This window comes from Sorex araneus, chromosome 1 (genome assembly GCF_027595985.1).
Source record: "Sorex araneus isolate mSorAra2 chromosome 1, mSorAra2.pri, whole genome shotgun sequence".
NCBI lineage: Eukaryota > Metazoa > Chordata > Mammalia > Eulipotyphla > Soricidae > Sorex > Sorex araneus.
In genome coordinates this window covers 422,062,862-422,082,277 of record NC_073302.1, presented here as the reverse complement: position 1 = coordinate 422,082,277, position 19,416 = coordinate 422,062,862, and the positions used below count along the sequence as shown (strand labels likewise).

Sequence of the window (19,416 nt, the reverse complement as noted above, 5' to 3'; positions counted from 1 at the left end):
GTAAAACCCTTCCCTATTTAATTTAATAACTAATTGAAAGTGAACATTTCCTTTCCAAATTTATTCATAGAAATACAGTGAGAGTCATTATGTCTTTTGACATACTCCAATATGTACTGTACAAAGTTTTCTTAAATAATATGTAAAATTAAACTTTATATTGTTTGAATTTAGGACTGGTGAGATACTTCCACTTGTAGAGCACTTGCCTTGCATATTTAGAATCTGGGTTCTATACTCAGTATCCCATATGGTCCTCCAATATCATTAAGACTATTCCTCAGAGCACAGCACGTTTCTGGTTGTGGCACGAAAACCAAATATAAAGTCTCTCTCTTTCAGGTTAGTGGAATGAAGCAAGCACCATTTACTCTGCTTCTCCACCACGCCTCACCCAACCTGCCATCTCTTCTCAGACCCTGACTCCCACCCTGCCTCCAATAATTCTTATATTATTCCTCTTGGCTTCATCCCGATCTTCTCTTGACATCTGTTCCTGGGTTGTTATTCTCTTTTCCATTTTTCTGTTCTTTTCTAGAAAGTCTCTGGACTTCATCTTTGAGCTCACTGATTCTGTCCTCAGCAGCTGTTACTCTGCTGCTGAGGCCGTGCAGTGAGTTTCTTAATTCGCCTACCAGGTTTTTCAGGTCTGATATTGCCGTTTGTAATTTTGTTTGCATTTTCCACATTTCTACCTTCAAATCCTCTTGCAGTTTATTGGTATTGCTTACATTGTTTCTTTTAGCCCTCTAAATATCCTCAGTAGCTCCCTTCTAAATTCCTTGTCAGAGAGGTTTTATAGCACTTCATTGCTTTTGGGGTCTTCTGGGCTAGCCTCTTCAACAAGTAAGCTTGGTGGGGATCTGCATTGCTTTACCATGGTGACCTATGTGGCTCAACTCTTCACCCTCACTGTTACTATTCTGTTAATGATGCAATATGAATTGAGGTGGGCTTAATAGGATATTGGCTAATGTGTTTCTGGTGGTCAAACTAACCTGGTAAAAGTTCCTGCTAAGAGGGTAACTTATGGTACTTTTGGTATATGTATGGGAGAGAATTACTCGTGGCCGTGTTAGCGGCTGTGATTCCAAGAAGAGCTCTGACCCGGGCTGGTACCTGTATGGGGTGGCAGAGGATGCGCGGAACGTTTCAGTTTGGCATGTGCTCAGGGTGAGCCTTAATTCTGGTCCCCTGCAGACCAAGGTGTAAATTCGGGTCCCCTGCAGACCTGGAAACTGGCTTAAAAATGCAGCCTTCATTGAACAGTTGAGTAGTGCATGGATCATTGTATACACATTGCACAATTATGATGACAACTAGGCATGTGAACTTGAAATAATTTTATTAAACCTTATAATTTGATTTTAATAAGAAAAGTAATTGTATCAAGATAATCATCCCATTACCCAATCCAATATGTTCTCACTCCAAACTTCATGTTTTTGTGGCCTGAATTCTTTAACATATAGGTGAGTTGAAACAAAACTTCCATCTTAACATCTAAACATATTCCTAAATGTTTTCACAGTTGATTTTCCCGTCCTGCCAGATCTCCTTGATTTGCTCTGTGTTTTCTCAGTTGTGAGTCTTGGGGACACTCCCATTTTGTCATCACCTGACAAAGTTCTTAGCTGGCTATCACCCAAACACTGACTTGCTTCCGGTTGTTCTTCTCTCAGGCATTTATTGGAGGGCACTCTTGATTTGTTCTGTTCTTGGCGAATGAACAAAAAAACTGCCTGCTCTTCTCATCTACAAGGGTAAATGGGATCCAGTTCTTATTTATTGTATAGCAGTTAAGAATATTATAGTTACTAAGGATTCTTTCTAGTGATCTTAGAAGTTCATGTTATGAATTAATGTACTTTTATGGTTAACATCAATATTATACTTAATCATATGTCGCATACTTACTGGACAGCTTATTTTTATAACAAACCTATAATAACTGCTAGTGATTACTCCTATTTTGTGGGTGTAAAGAACATGCAAGTAGTCAAAGTCAGTTTTTTTGAATTTGATACTGTGTAATCCCTTTTTTATTAACAAATGATTCTTGAGTTTTAGAAAACACTCTTCTCTGAAATAAAATTAAAAGCAGACTGCTTGGCCAAAATTTTCACAATGTAAAAACTATCAGACTTATATATTAATAATTCATTTGCCATTTTTTATTTTGAAATCCATATGTTTGCATCCCATCTATTTATCACAATTATCTGAATTAAATTAAATTAAGTACTCCAAGAAAGAATATTTACCAAGCATTAAAGTTTCGATTAGGCTAGGCAAAAAGAAGATAGCTTGAAACTTGGGTTTGAATGGATTTTTCTCTTAGTGGAACACTTCACAAAGATAAGTGGGCAACTCAGTGAATGAAATGCCCACTGAGACCTCAATCTCTCTGCTCTGCTAATAACAGTCATCATTTATGAAAACTTTCTGAGGTAGATTTATCTCAGGTCTCCCATGTGGAGATAAATGCATTACTACAGAAGAGTTTCAGCTTCATATCTGACTCAGAAAATTTGAATTTGCTAGCATTGAATTTCCTCCACCAAAGTGACTCTTTCAGGATTCATATAGATTAAAAATTTTTCCGAAAATAGTTAATGTTAGCAGTTCTGTGAATCATTACATGAGTTTGATTTCAAATTAGTTACATCATGAGGCCCTTCTTTTATTATCCTTCATATTTACTTTAAAGAAATAAGAAGAATTTTGCCTAGCTCTTAGATACTTGAGTACCATGAATTCACAGATCAGATTAACAGGAGAAAAGCATATATATGTATATACATATTATATATATACGTTATAAATATATATGTCCAGTCATAAAAAACCAAAAAGAAAACAAAAAAAGACTCCCAAAGTATCAGTTTCAACTATAAATTTATGTATGTGTATTAAAGAAACACACAGCAGAGCCTGGCAAGCTACCTGTGGCCTATTTGATATGCTAAAACAGTAACAACAAGACTCACAAAGGAGATGTTACTGTTGCCCCCTTAGGAGGATAGCGCTACAGTATTTAAGAAACAACACTAATTTGTGGTATTGCCAAGCAAATGCAATGATTTTAAGGATAATAATACATTTAGAAGAACAGACAAGAAACTTCATTAAGAAAATGAATAGAAAGCCTATGGTAAAGTACAGCAAGTAGAGTGTTTGCCTTGCACAGGGTACTGCTTGTTTCAACCCCCTTCACCCAACACTGACACCTGAATCTACAGAGTTATCACTGAGCAGAGAGCCAGAAGTAAGCCCTCATATGGGATATATGGCAGTGGGATAGCCCACAAAGAAAACAAACAAACAAAAATGAATGAAAAGAGGAAGGTTATCTGAGTAGGTGAATTTATTCTGGCCCACATTTGTCCCTGCCTTGTTCAAAATCCCTCCACAGGCTTTGTCTAAAGGGGTTTGTAGATAACATCTTACTTAACATAATAACATAACATGGTAATTGTTGCTCTATTATTTACGTTTGTTGTCCATTTTGATTGTTTGTTTTTGGTCATGCCCAGCAGTACTTCTGTCTCTGGGCTCAGGGATGAGCTTTGGTGAGATCGAATAGCTTCAATGCTACAAATATTTATTACAAAGCTTTAGGACTGTACCACACTCCTCAAGACACAGGCCCAAGAAATATTAGAAAGGGATCTGAGTTCTCAGTTAAACACAAAATATATACAAAGTGAAATGAAACAGCTCTCCCGAATGAAGTCTACTTGATGCAGATGAGATTTTTCAGTCAGTTTAGTTCAGAATATTTAGAACGGCGTAAAGTTGAGAAGTCAAAAAGGTTTCAGTCGTGGATGGACTTGGGTTTTCTGGTATCTATTTTTGGTGTTGGATTGGTTTTGGTGTCCCAGTACTCAAAAATATACTTGAAATCTTACCTTCAACACTCAATGGGTTCTCTTTTTTTTTTGAACCAAGATTTAGTATGACTCAATACTTATCCTTTTTTATATTATTTTAAAGATCCTTAAAAATTAATTTGGGCCTGATTATGTAACTAGTTTAAAAAATTTAAAATAAAACTTGAAAGGAAGGGCAAATGCCCTACCTGCTGTGCTATTGCTCCAGTCCATTACATCCATAAGTTAATAATAATTAAAATGGTTAAAGTTTATAGTACTATCAAGAAGTCATTGAGATTACAAAATGTGAGTCAGGAAAAATCGGGTGCTATCAACTTTGAGGTCGAAAGCAACAGAGAGATACAGAGTCTAGCGATGAGGAGGTCCTGGAACTGTGGCCTTCTCACAGGATTGCACACCTATCTGTGGGTGGGGAGCTCCTCTGAACAAAGTCTATATTTTAGCAGTGTCCCAGTCTCATATGTTCTAGTAACTCATGTTTTCATTCTCATTTGTGTTCAGGAATCTAATGGTTTCTTCCTAAATTTATTCTTTGAACACTCATTGACCAGTTGTAAGTTGTTTGGTTTCTAAGTGTCTGAGTTTTCACCAGCTCATGCTGCATTTAATTTTCACTTTCAAAACAACATGGACCTGCAATATATTTGATATGGTTTCTGTAATTTTGGACTATATGGAAGCTTATTTTGTGCACACAAGAATGGTTTATCCTGTAGGATGTTTCACTTGTATTTTAAAAAAGAATATACACTTAAAGTTTTTGAGGAATCTATCATACTTCTTCTGATTTCCACATCTTCCATATCAGTCTAGTAAGGTCATAGTTTCACTTTTGTTTTTTTTCCCCTCGAAGTTGATCTATGCAGTGGTGATAGGGTAGGTCAAAATCACCCTCATGCAATTGGTGACCAATCATTGTCTAATTTTATCCTGTTCCCATCTATCACTCATTTGATATCCAAGTTATTGACACTACTTGTTTCTTGATCTTGATGAAATATTCAGATTTCATACTTAAATCTTCCACAGTGTGGTAGTAATGATCATTGTGGAAAGTATCTGAAGTTGTCATTACGCTAACCAAAGGCTTCTTGAGATCAGTGATCCCTGACTGGCAATCCCAAATTTTCATGACAAATATTTCTTATATTTTTCCCCTTCCCACAATGATTTTTTATCGCCAATATTTAAATGTAAAGAAATAATTCCATATTTGTATTTTGAAATTTCTTTATTGGCATGTGTGAGGTCTGGTATTTGAAGCTTGGCACTACAAACCCAAAGGAATGGTAAGAGAGGATGCAGATTTGAGTGCTCTTTATTTGCAAGCTCATTTGGTGCAGAGTGCACAGTAAACTTAGATTATGACTGAAACCAGCAAGTGTTAGAAACGAGCAACAAATGCTCTGAAATTTTCAAAAAGTCCTTGTTTCATGAAATGAATCCGGAAGGCGAAGATTCTAAACTTTATTTTAAAGATAAATTTTTGTGATCAAGAAATTCTGAAATGTCTTTTTCAATTTTATTAAATTCTAATCAAAATTAATTAAATTTTATTTTGTTTTGATGCAAACCTGACTAAATTCAGGGCTTACTCTGGGCCTCTGACTCACGGGGATATGTAGTGCTGAATATCAAAGTGGTCACCCATCTGCCTTTTCCCCTGCAGTATCTCTGTAATTGCTCATGCTCTTATGTTTTAAAGGAGAAGTTCAAAAGCGGTGCTCAGGCTCCCATAATTCTGGGGTCCCCTTTTAGTGATCCAAGGCTGGGGCCAGAAGATTCAGGGCTCTTCTGGACCTGAAGTGTCAGGAATTACCTGCGCTGCCCCTGTGGTGCTTGGGGTCCTACATGGCCTAGTCTCACAGTGCTCCAGATTCTCTTGGGTCCCACCCAGCAATGATCAGGAAACCATACAGTGTCTGAAATTGAACCAGGTTCTCTCAGTCATGTGAAAGATATATTTTAATACCTTTACTGTCTCGCCTCATCCTCTATTTTTTGTTCTAACACTAATTTTATGTTTTCAGGTCATTTAGTGACATTATGATACAGATAATGTGCCAATGCTTCTCTTGAAATTAAAACTAACTCAGGGGACATAAAAATACTTTCTTAGAATAGAATAGATTAGTGGATTATTAACTGTAGGCAGGTATACATTGTCTTGAGGGCAAATTCCTATATCCATAGGCACTGAGAGTATACCATGCAATTCTGCTTTTGAATATGGAAACTGTGTCTATATCACAAAAAATTTTTATAAAACATTTTCACAAGATTTAAGTATTGAAGAAAAATTAGTTTATAATCTAAAGTGAGAGTCTATAATATAACTGAAAATCTCATTCTATTCTCTCATTGTTTCTCATATTAAATGGTATCTTCTATTACCAGGAATGAATAGATGTTACTATGGTAAGTACCAATGATATTCCTGAAAACTGAAATTGTCATACTTTCAAACTGCTATATGCTACTAGCTTAGTAAGAGAGATTTTGATTTTCTCACAGAGACATGGAACATTTAAATATATTTTCTTACAGGTAGTTTATGAAAATACTAAATATTATATGTAGTATTTGTTTAATTTTTTATCTTTAGTTAGACCAATTTTTATCTCGTATATTTACTTTATGTGTTGATAATCAGATTGACAGTAAATCTTGCTTATCAAAGAATATGAGACCAAAATCATACATTAAGTAATGAAACAAGGACAGAACCCTTCCTTTCAGTGAAAGATAGATCCATAAAATGTTTTGTTAACTTTAAACCTGAGAGTAAATTTTTTAAAGATATAACAGACCAGTATTTTCAAGAACACTTGTTCTTCATAAAAAAGGAAGAACATTTAGTTGATTTAAAAATAGAAGAAACTTCTGACTTTTTATGTGTGTAAGGCTTTGAGTCCTCATTTTTTGACTTTGCTTCATCAAAAATAATACTTTCTCACAATTCTGAGAAGTCATATCAAGGATGTGTTAGAAAATTTCAAAGTGGTCTTTCATAAATAACATTCAGAGTAAGTGTTCCGATAATTAATTTTAAATCAAAGGAGATTTCCCTGATATTGCTTGTGAAATAATTTTTCAGTGTCTGGGAGATTAAAATGTAAATACCTATATTAATTTTTCTAAAAACTCAGTAATGGTTTGAGATAAAAAAAATACAAAGTACTATAGAATTTAAATTTGTAAAGAATTATTTTGGTTCAAACACATATATGCTTGAACACAGGATTAGGTATTCTATATTCAAAAATTATATATAAATTAAACTTTAGGCATCCAAGGTTTGAGAAGATGGACATTTTTTCACCCCTGTTACAGAAATGCAGTCAATCTACACATTTCCTTTTATTTTCTCTTACAGAGGAACAACTTCAAGACATATCGGAAACATGATGTGTGAAGAATAATTTTTAAATGGAACATGCTCATCATCTCTTTCTATGCTTATTGCCTACATTAATTTTTGATTAAAACAAACAGTGTAGGAAGAAGTGATTTTAATAGTCATTATTTTGATCATGGAAGTGCTGTTGGCCAGGAGGTTTGTTGAGTTCAGTGGAGTATCCAAGGCAATGTTCATTTTCTTTTTTCTTCCAATTTTCTTGACTGAGGATTACAGAGCCCCTCCGATTGTCTCTAAGACAACTTATGTCTTAGCCTGGAATGGCCCAGATGATGTATGTTTCGAAGATTATAATATTTCTGTGGATGTGAGATTATTTTCATTAAAAGGAAACCCCAGATTCACTGATAAAGGTCAAAATGTTACCTTACTTTACTTCGAGAACATTGGTAACTTTCCCTACATCAACCTTGTCACAAAACAGGAAAAACATGGAGGAATTCCTCAGTTGGGAGATGTAGATGCACACGTGCCGAAGGCCCAGAGTGATATTATCCGTCTCTTTCCAGAAGATAAGTTGGGCTTGGCTGTGATAGACTTAGACGAGTGGAAACCTATCTGGGAAAGGAACACGGGTGAAAGAATGGTTTACCGGAAGAAATCAGTTGACTTGGTTAAGAGGGCTCATCTAGACTTTGCTGATTCATATGCCGAGATTATAGCCAAAGGAATATTTGAAGACTCAGCAAGGGAATATATGCTGAAGACTTTGCAGTTGGCTCAGACCATTAGACCAAAATATTATTGGGGTTTTCACAATTATCCTGATTGCTTCAACGATAATTATCGTAACGACCCCTACAATGGAAGTTGCCCTGAAATTGAGAAGGAAAGAAATAATGAGCTGGACTGGTTATGGAATGGAACCACTGCCCTGTACCCGTCCATTTATTTGAATACAGCTTTAAGGGATAGTCAAAAGGCTGCACTCTATTCCCGAAATCGTGTTAACGAAGCCCTTCGGGTTTCTAAAGTACGCAACAGAGATAATCCACTTCCGGTTTTTGTATACATGCGTTCAGTTTATACGGATAATAGCACACTATTTCTTTCTGAGGTAAGTAAATCACGGTAAGGTAACTACAAGAAATTTTTCACAATGCTATTTAGTGTAATTGAATTGCATTTTTGAAGGGAATAAAATATATCTTTATTATTTATTTAGTTAGTTATTTACTTATTATTTATTTAGTTAGTTAGTTATTTGAGCGTCATCCTACTGTACCGAGTACTTGCTCTTCTCTCTGTACTCGGGATCACTCCAGTGATGACTGAGGGACCAGATGGGGTGCCAGGGACCAAATCCAGTTCTGCCATTTGCAAGGCAGGAGCTCTGTGCTTTTTAGTGTCTGTCCGGCCTTAGAATTTATCTGCTTTTGTTTCTATTTTTAAGACAGTGTTCAGGGCACATTTCTGGCTCTGCAGTCAGGGATCACTTCTGATAGGTCTTGGGGACGGCATGAGATGGAGTGCAGTAAACCTGGGTAGCCTGGCAGCAAGGTTAGTGCCCTACCCAACCTATGATCCCTCGGCTCCTAAAATTCATTTCAATAGCCTTTAAGAACAAGCCTACACAGTTATTAATCAGCATAAGTATAAAATAAGGCTCTGACTAGTTTATAATTTAATCATGTCTGCTATCCACGGAAACACATAGTTTAGAGAACGTAGTAATTCGGTTTATTTAACTTTGAAGTGCTTACTTTCCTGACAATAGAAGTTATTAACATAATGACATGTATTTTGGATATAGGAGGACCTTGAATGTGTCAAATAGTAATAAGTGATGGGAAGAAAGTTAAATTATACTTGACTCGGCATACTTAGTTATGGTTTTCCTTTTCTATGAATGACAATTTCATATGACGTATGTTAAATCTTTCTATCTCATTTGCCAGACTGACCTCGTGCATACAATTGGTGAAACTCTGGCTCTTGGGGCCTCAGGAATTGTCATCTGGGGAAACGACACGATAGCCCAAAGTGAGGTAAGTTGAATTTATAGTAAATAGAGGGAATGTTTTTGTTTTTTAAGGTACAGACCCAATGTTGAATAATGAAATAGTGATATATGTTCAGTGAAAATAATTGAATCAATCATCCTAGCTTTTGTACACTTATTTAATAAGGGAGAAATCTATTACTTGTTTAGTCAGCAAAAAGATCAGTCATAAATTACTTAATAAGATTAAACAAAAATAAAACAAAAAGTAAAATTGGTTGAAATTTTTTAGATTGCTTTGAAGAATCAAAAGTGAAATTATAATCTTAATTTTCTGACATAGTACAGCATTATTTTCCAGCTGCCTGGCATAGTAATAGGAATACTCTTATAAAATTTTACTATTTACTATGTTTTGGCAAAACTTACTACTGAATAGCAATAGTGTACTGTAGAGATAAGCAAACAATGACCATGGGTCAAATCTATCTGACTTTATTCGTTGTTCTACTACTAGAGTAATAATGACTTAGATTTTTAAAAACATATTAAAAGTTCAAAATACTAGTATCTTATAAAATGTTTTATAATGTAAATTAAAATTTAATATCTGCTATTGCACTGTAGTACTCTCATCCATTGATTTGCTAGAGTGGGCACCATTAATGTCTCCATTGTGAGACTTGTTGTTACTGGTTTTGGCATTTTCAAATAAGTCACAGGTAGCTTGCCAGACTCTATTGTAAGGGTGGGATACTCTCGGTAGATTGCTAGGCTTTCCGAGAGGAATCGAGGAATCAAACCCAGGTCAATTGCATGCAAGGCAAATGCCCTTCCCGCTGTGCCATTGCTGTACCCCATAACTTGTTATTAGTTTTTAAAAATACATTTTTGGGACAACATAAACATGCTCATTGGTTTTGATATCTAGGACTGTCTATGTTAATAATTCGTGCCTAAGTAGTATAAGTCAGAATCTATATAATTATACAACCTGAAATATTTAACCTCCAGTCCTTAATAGGGAAATAACATGAGCACTTGTCGTGTTAAAGAATGAATATGATTAAATGACAGACAAATTAATTAGGGGCCAGAAATGTAACCTGAGCAGAGCAAAATCCCTTCACAGGTAAACTCATTTTCATGTGTTACACATATACTCAGTTTAGTGGTGATATATGCCACTAAGAGCAATGAAATAGTATAGGTAAGAAAGAGAGGTGTGAGTTGGATATTTCTATGTGAGGTAGTCAGCGTGGATCTATCTATTGAGGTGAAATTGGAACTTAAAATTAATGCAAGTTAGGGACCATGTTTCTGGACATGAGTAATGGCCTTGAAATTAAAATGTTCTTTTCAAGAAAGAGGGAAAAGTGTGAATATGATTGAAGCACAGTGTGGAAGGAATAGGGTGGTAAAAAATGTGGTCAGTTCCATATGCCATGGAGAATGCCTAATGATGTCATTGCAAAGGTTCGTTTTCTAGTAACTGCAGAGAAAGGGCTACTCTGTAAGATCTAAAGATACACTGTCTTCTATTGTCCATCAGAAAGGTCATGATTTTACCTTATTAACTTATATATATAAAAAATACTTAAATAACAGTAGTCTCTGAAATTCTTTCAATATGATCTCTGTCATTCTTTCTAATCGAAATAGTACTATTTTCTCTGCTATAATCACCAAATAATAGAGAATATAAAAAAATTACTAAGAGAGAGAGCTATTTAGATGCTTACAACAATAGATATTTTCAAATGTCGGGAAACAAAAAAAAATTGTTGTTTCCACCACACCTGATATTGCAGATCTTACTGCTACTCAGCACTCAGATATTACTCCTGGTGGGTCTCAGGGTATAATATAGGATTTGCTGATTTGAACCCAGTTTGGCCACATGCAGAGCAATCATCCAGCCCTATGTACTATTATTTTGGTGAAAATTAAAAATTTTAATTTCTGTAATATTCTAATTTTTCCCAGTGTCTCCCCAAATTTATATTCTCTACTTGCTATGCTCTAATATTCTATGTAAAAAGAGTTTAAATTCTCAATGCTGCTTCCTTTATTTAAACAGTACTATGAACTTTATCCTTAGTGAAGAATAAAGAACATATTTCACAATTAATATGACATGATAAAAACTTTAATTTTCCACCCTCTATTTTTTAATTTTAATCTTAACTTTTTTTTCTATCATGATTCTCAGAACATCTTCAGTCTTATTTATGGAGAAATAGTCCTTTACTTGTTTTTTTTTTGTTTTGGCCACACCCATTTGTACCCAGGGGTCACTCCTAGTGGAATTTTAAAGACTATATGTGGTGCCAAGGGCAGAATCTGAGTTGACCACATACAAGGCAAGTGCCTTAATCATGTACTCTCTCTTTGCCCCAGTCCTTCAAATTTAACATGATTATTTTCTACCACTGATACTGCCTCACTATAGTCACCCTTGGAATTCATTACATATATATCTCCTAGATTTCCCGTTTTATTGTTATTTGAGTGCTACTTCATTTATTAGTAATTTACGTTTTACTTTCCATGTCCTTTATCATCAATAGAATATGGTAATCTTCAAGCTGATTCATTGGCAATTTGAGAATGCCAGTAAGAGTAATACTTGTGCGTTAATGAATTAATGGTTAGAGAATGTCAGAAAATAATGTAATTCCATGTTTTTATTTTGTTTTCTTTTGTTTGGCATGATAAGGGTTCCTGAGTGGTGTTCATGAGGGTTCCAAGTGTTCCTCAGAAGGTTTAGGGGCCTCTCCCTGAGTTTGGTCAACCAGAACAGCAGTTCAGTGCTAGTCCTGAGGAGGCAGTGTTGCCAGTGTGTTGTGTGTGTGTGTGTATTTGTGGGTAACAGAGATTTTAGAGGTGTCCTAGAGCCCTAGGTCACTACAAGAGGGTTCACGAGCATTCACAACCACACAGAGCGGTATTGGTGGCACATGGAAGACCTCATATATATCACTCAGGAACCCTATCCATCAAAAAAAAAATGAAAGATTCCTAAATTGATTTACATTCTAGTCAGTTGAATAAGGGCTATGTCTTCAACAGATAGGCCCAGAACTCTTGCTACTGGCACAATAACCTTTCCCAGGGCCATAAATTCATCAAATATTAAGAAAGGCTCAAGTTAAGATAGGGCATGTTCATCAATTTTTACCTGGCTTGAAATAGCATGTGAAATTCACTTAGAGATGTTTATCAAATATATTTGAAATGCTATATCTTATAACCATAAAGAAGATTAGTTTTCTATACTTTTTTCTGCTTTTTGTTTTTGTTGCTTTCATACACTGTTTCTAATGATAAATGAATTCACATGTAAACTAACTTGCTCCTCAATATTCTGAATTTCGTAAAAATTTGCAGGTTGCTTGCAGAAATCTAAAAACTTTTGAGAGAGAAACACTGAGTCCATACTTAATCAACGTCACTCTAGCAGCTAAAATATGTCACCAAGCTCTCTGCCAAGATCGAGGATTCTGTACGAGGAAAGACTGGAATTCAAATGACTATCTTCACCTGAACCCGAAGAATTTTGTTATTAAGTTTGCGTATTGTGACAAGTTCATAGTATATGGGGAGCCCTCAATTGAAGACCTACAGCAGTTTTCTGACAAATTTGATTGCGCCTGTTTTGCCAATGTCACTTGTAAGAAGAATGATAAAGTAGAAAATGTTAAAAACATAAGGGTCTGCATTAATGAGGAAACTTGCATATCAGCCTTTGTAAACCCAGGAGAAATACACGAAAGTACCACAGAACCCAAAACAACCTCCACAGAAATTGCCCCCACACCCATCTACGTAACCGCCCCCACAACCACCAACACAACCAAGACCACTCCTCTTAACACACCCGCCGCCACAATCGCCGCCACCACAACCACCACTTAGATTTTCTAGTCAACTAAACGATGTCACAGCCTCCTCTCTATCACATAGACTCTAGTTTTTCTTAAAATCCTATCAAACATAACATTGATGTCAGAAGAGCCATCCTCAATAACAACCAAGGAAAAGCTGTCAAAGTATATGCCCATTGTCTCATTGATATCCTTTACATTGAAATATTTAGCTTATTCGGATTACACTTTAGTAGTCCCATTAACTTTATATCCCTTTGATATTTGAAAATTGAACAATGAATACCCCTAAAACAGTTTACTTTTTTTTGAGGGGCGGATTGGGTCGTACCTTGCGATGCTCAGAGATCAATCCTGTATCTGGGCTCAGGAATTAATTAGACCGATTACTGTTGGGTGAAAACTAGACAATGCCAGAGGTAGGACCACAGTTCACCAGATCCAAGCCCTATACACTTTGCTATCATTCTGGCCATTAATTTTTATCAAGACATTTTTCATAAGTAAATTATCCTTGAATTATTATTGACAAATACATTAAAACTGGAGTAGGATATTATTCAAAATACGGGCCTGGGGCACTTACCTTGCATGTGGCTGACCCCACTTAGAGCCCTAGCAGAGCAAATTGCTCCCACAGCTCTGTCAGGAGATTTACATGAAGAGCCAAGAATAAGTTTTGAGCATTGCAATTGTGATCCTAAAACAGAACAAGACAAATAATATTTGTTGGACAATCTGACTTAAAATGAAAATTGATAATGAATTTTGGTTTAATACACCTTCAAATTTTAATCTGCTTATTAACTTGCCATATAAATTCAGTAAGAGGATTTCCTGTCTTATGTTTTCTATTTGTTATGCAAAGATTGGGAATATTTTCTATATCATGCATAGCATATCTAGTTAGAGTAGTCTGTTTTATTATCCATTCTATCAAAAACTAATCAAAAGTTCTGTAAAACTCTGAGGTCAAGATTACTTCTTAGAAAACTAAAGATTTTGATAATAGAAATTTACTGCAAATAAGTGTACAAGCACTTTGCAATCATAGTAAAATCTGTTAAATTGTTGAAATAAAAATGATTTGTAAAATGTTTTCTTCTAATAATACCAACTATTTCTCTGTATCATAGTGCTTTTATTAGTTATGTAATCTTTATGATTTCACTTGTATTGAATAAAATTTCTATTCACTAAATTATTCATTATTGTACTATTGAATTTTACTCAGTGTAGTTTATATTCAAAATTCACATATAAGTATATGTAATCATTTTTAAAATCCTATGTACTTAAATTTCCTTATTTTTCCTCAAGTCTCTAAGAATAGTTTATTTTTGGTGTGGGGTTTGGACCACACTGGGCAATGCTCAAGTTTTCCTTTTTTTCTGCTCTCATTAATTCCTCTGGGCAGTGCTCAGAGGGCACTAAGGAAGTCAGGAATGGAGCACAGGTTGGCCACATGTAAACCCAACTCACATTCTTACCATTTTTGCGGTTATTTTTGTTAGCAAAACATTTTTCATAAATAAGTTATCTTTGAATTATTATTGCTCCATGAATTAAAAATTGAATAAGACCTTTATTTCAAAAGATGGGGGTAGAGAGATAATGCAATGTTTTAACCATTTATTTTCTTGTGTCTAACACCTGTTAGAGCCCCAGCATAACAAATAATCCCTCAAGAACTCACAGGTAATCTCCCTGAGCAGACAGCCAAACATAAGCCTTGAGCACATGGGTACAAACCGAAAACAGACAAACAACAACAACAACTAATCATGGTAAAGTTTGAATCTAAGTAAATGGAAACTGATACTGGATTTTGATTGAATCTACATTTGGTCTTAATCTGATTATTAACTGTGACTGTCCTTATCAAAGTCATCCCGTTGCTCATGGATCTGCTCAAGTGGGCACCGGAACATCTCTATTGTGAGACTTATTGTTACTGTTTTTGGCATATCCAATACGTCACTGGTAGGTTGCCAGGCTCCAACATGCAGGCGAGATTATCTCAGTAGTTTGCCAGGCTCTCTGAGAGGGGCGGAGGAATTGAACCCAGGTTGGCCACATGCAAGGCAAATGCCCTATGTGCTAGGCTATCGCTCCAGCCCTGGTTATTGACATACCATAAAAATTGAGCTTTTAAGAGGAAGTCCTATCATAGCCCTGTAGCACTGTCATCCCGTTTTTCATTGATTTGCTGTAGTGGGCACCAGAAATGTCTCCATTGTGAGAGTTGTTACTGTTTTTGGCATATTGTATTATGCCACAGGCAGTTTACCAGCCTCTGCCGTGTAGGCAGGATACTCTCGGTAGCTTGCTGGGCTCTCGAGAGGGAAAGAGGAATCAAACTTGGGTCAGCCGTATGCAAGGCAAATGCCCTACCCACTGTGCTATTGTTCCAATCCTTGATTGTAATCATCATTATTATATGTCCTATCATATTTTCCAATTATTATGTACAGATTAAGAATATTTTCTTTTTTCTTCTTAACATCTCTTAGAGTTGCCTATTACATTCATCATTCTATGAAATACTAATGAAAAGACCTGTAACATTTACTTATTAGAAAGTGAAAATTCCAATCATGCAAATTTGCCACAAATAAATGTACAAGTACTTTGCAATCATAACAAAATTTTGCAAAATATTCAGGTGAAATACTGTCTTTTAAAACCTTTGTTCTAATAATCAAAACTTTCTATGCATAATATTCACTGTATCACTGTCATTCCTTGCTCATCAATTTGCTCGATTGGGCACCAGTAATATCTCCGCTATGCGACTTGTTATTGCTGTTTTTGACATATAGAATACACCATGGGTTGCTTGCCAGGCTCGGCTGTGTTGACAACTTACTCTCTATACCTTGCCATGCACTCTGAGAGGGGCTGAGGAATCTAACCTGGATAGGCTGCATGCAAAGCGAACACCCTATCTGCTGCGTTATTGCTCTAGCCCATGCATAATATTAACTAAATAGCTATTTAACTATTTAGTTTAATATTTAGTTAAATAATATTTAACTAAATAGCTATTTAATATTTTAGGTGTTTAGTTTTAGTTAATAAAAAATTATTTTCTATTGACTAAATTATTGATTATACTACAAACTTTTTTTTTCAATTTAGATTTATTTATTTATTTATTTTAAATTTTATTGAATCACCATGTGGAGGGTTACATAGTTCTCAGGATTATGTCGGTTATACAATTCTCAAACACCCTTCCCTTCACCAGTGCCCATCTTCCATCACCAATCCCCCCAGTATACCTGCCGCCCCCTCCCACCTCCCCAGTCCCCACCCTTGTAAGTGATGTTTCGCTTCGTTTACGCCTTATCTCGATTACATTCCATGTTTCAACACATAACTCACTACCGTTGTTGGGGTTTCCCCCAAAAAAGAAAAGCAGTCCTATTGCCAAGGAGGCATTTGATAGTTCTCCACTGCTAAGAATATAGAGATATTAAGTCCCGCTGTTTGTTACCTAACTTTTCTTTTTCCCCTTGCACCGCGCCACCGAGTTCACGCCTGTTTAGTAATCGCCACGCTGCCTGACAAGGGAAAAAAAAATGAAAAGGATGGTTATTTCCCGTCATCAGCAGGCGTGGGGCTCTGGCTTAGTTGATAGACTAGTAGAGTGTCTGCAAGCAGTTTCTGGAACCGAAGGTCTTGCGCTGGTATCGGCTCCGGCTCGAGATTCCACCAGCGTCCCACTGTTCCATGTACATAATTTTCCCCCTTATATCCCATTCCTACGCCACCAGGTCTGTTTGCTTAATGGACATCACACTGTAGTTGACTCCACGCTGCGTTTCTTCCCGAGAAAGAAGAAAATTTCTTCTCAGCCGGCGTGGGGATATAGCTTAGTTCAGTCTAGAGAGATGGCTACCACTTTGATTGCCTTCAATATTTCAGCAAAAGACTTACTATTCTTGTTAGGATCTCCCACAAAAGTCCGACCCATAAAAATGGAACCATTACATATTGCTGATGCTAAGATGGCATTAGGTCGCGCAGCCGCGGTAGCGGCCGCGCGGTTTTGGGTTTCTGTATAAAGTCCAGGGAAAGTACAACCAGAAATAACATCACTACAAACTTTTACTCTTTTATGGTGCTCATAAGATGGAGAAACCTAGAGAGAGGCTCGGCGTCTCCATTTTGCGCTCAGCAAGCCGCGGCCCCTGCGCTGTGCTCGGGAGGAAGGAGTTGAGAGAGAGAGAGGTTAAAAGAATTGGGGGATGCCCGGTTCCCACTGTTTCAGCCCACCGTGGGGTCTCTGGTCCCATGCCAGAATTAGTTCAGTGGGCTGCTTGGAGTCCAAGGGCGCTTCCTTGGGCTCTTCCATTATGCTCGCTCCGCAGCAGGGTCCAAAGGGACTACAAACTTTTAATCTTGGTGTAGTATTTAAAATTCATGTATCTCTAAAATATTCATTTATTTGCTCGTGTCAAATTTGAGAAACCCATATACCTAAATTTCTTATTTGCTCTAATCATCAATTCACATCCTTCTAAAAACATTTGAGGATTTCTTCTCTGCTAGACTTAGGAGAGTCACAGATAAATCAAGATGAAGTAGCATATGTTTGTATGTATTTGGTATGCTGCATTTTATCAGAAGATTTGTAAAGTGGAAAATGACAAAAGTGTGTGAAAAATATCATGCTAGATGCTCAGCATGTTCTAGCATGCAATTAAGAATTTGTGGATGTCAGAGAATAATTTCAGGGGAGTCATCAAAAAAAAGTGTCTGATTGAATATAATTTATGTGGTTTTATAGGATAAGTTTTAGAATAAATAATAGATAAGGATAACTTTTAGAATGAATAATAGATACTAACCAGATAATGAAATTCTTTATGAATCTCTACAACAGAGTATAGAAACTTCCCATCCTCATAAGATCAGAAACTTTATTAATGCTTTCATGAAAAACACCCATTTCCATTGCCACAATGGTATCTCCAAAATCAATCAGAAGGATCTGAAAATGGCCAAGCAGCAAAAGAGCTAGTAAACACTATATGATTGACACAAGGCTGGTGAAGCATTTTGTTAAAATGTTTGTTCAAAATTTGCATCTATAGCTAAATGTGGAGGTCGATGTGGAGGTCTCGTTCTGTTCAGCAGAGAGAACCCTTCGTAGGGCGCAGCCGAAAGAACAGACGCAAAGCCCGGAGGAGGGAGAAAAGGCATTTATTCTATGGCAGTTACAGTATTTTATACCTCCCTGTTGGGAGGAGGTGGTGCCAGGACCCCCAACAGAAATGCAGGGTGTGGCACGGGATTTAGCTAGTAATAAACAAATGCTGATAGGATAAGATCAGTAAGATTAGGAGTGGCAACCTTTGCTAGGTGTGGCATGGGGTTAGCTAGTGATTAAACAAATAGTGACAGGATAAGATCAGTAAGGTAAAATGGCTCCCTACATCTCCCCCTGTTTTGTTTTAAATTAAATGTGCTCAGGGGAGGCATTGTCCGGTATCCCTTGTGACATAAAGAATCCATTTTTGCAGGGAGAGGAAGGAAAGGATGATCGGGTCTATGCAGGGGGCTCCTCATAGGCCCCATCAATCCTTGGTTTTGGAGTAACCTCTAAGCTATACCGGAATACCTCGCAGGGAGCTGGGCCAGGGTATCAGCCCTCCCTTGCAGTGCTTTGCCTGGCAACCTGATCCACAAGAATAAATCCTTGGGAGCCAGCATCCTCAAGGTAAAGAACTGGGGGAAGATGAGGTCCTACAAATCAAGCCAAAGATCCTTAAACACTCGAAAATCTCATTTGTTACTCTAAGATATTAACCCAGCCCTGGACCCAAAGTAGCACTTGCTGTAGAGTGTCCAATTGTTGCTCAACATCATGGTTGACAGTAGCCTGCATTGTCCCAAGGTGGTAAGAGTCATTTTGTCATGTTTAGACGAAGTTGTGTGTCTGGACCGAGGCTTGAAGAACTATTCCTGCAACAGCATCAGTGGTGGTTACAGCAATGAGTCCAGGATAGCTGCGATCAGGGGCCCAAGGAATTGTCAGGAGTGCCGGAGCAGTTGTGTCAGGTCTTCAGTCAGGAGCCTTTATTGGGGGAGCGTTGCCATTCTCTGGTCAGGTTCACTGGTAACCATATGCGATCTGGCCCTTAATAAAATTATACTGTGGGGAGAACCTTGGATTGACAGGTAAATAATGCACAATCACCAGAAAAGAAAAAATCTTTTTGTGAGTGATCAGAGGTAGTATGAATTTGGGACTTGGTATGAATC

General features: G+C 36.7%; 1 protein-coding gene across 1 annotated transcript; it reads left to right on the top strand.

Moving 5' to 3' along the window:
* Positions 1-7,429: 7,429 nt before the first annotated feature.
* Positions 7,430-13,174, top strand: LOC129402458 (hyaluronidase PH-20-like). The gene is made up of 3 exons (XM_055129119.1): positions 7,430-8,371; positions 9,213-9,302; positions 12,647-13,174. The coding sequence occupies exons 1-3, from the start codon at positions 7,430-7,432 to the stop codon at positions 13,172-13,174; spliced, it is 1,560 nt and encodes a 519-aa protein (XP_054985094.1).
* The last annotated feature ends 6,242 nt before the right edge of the window (positions 13,175-19,416 follow it).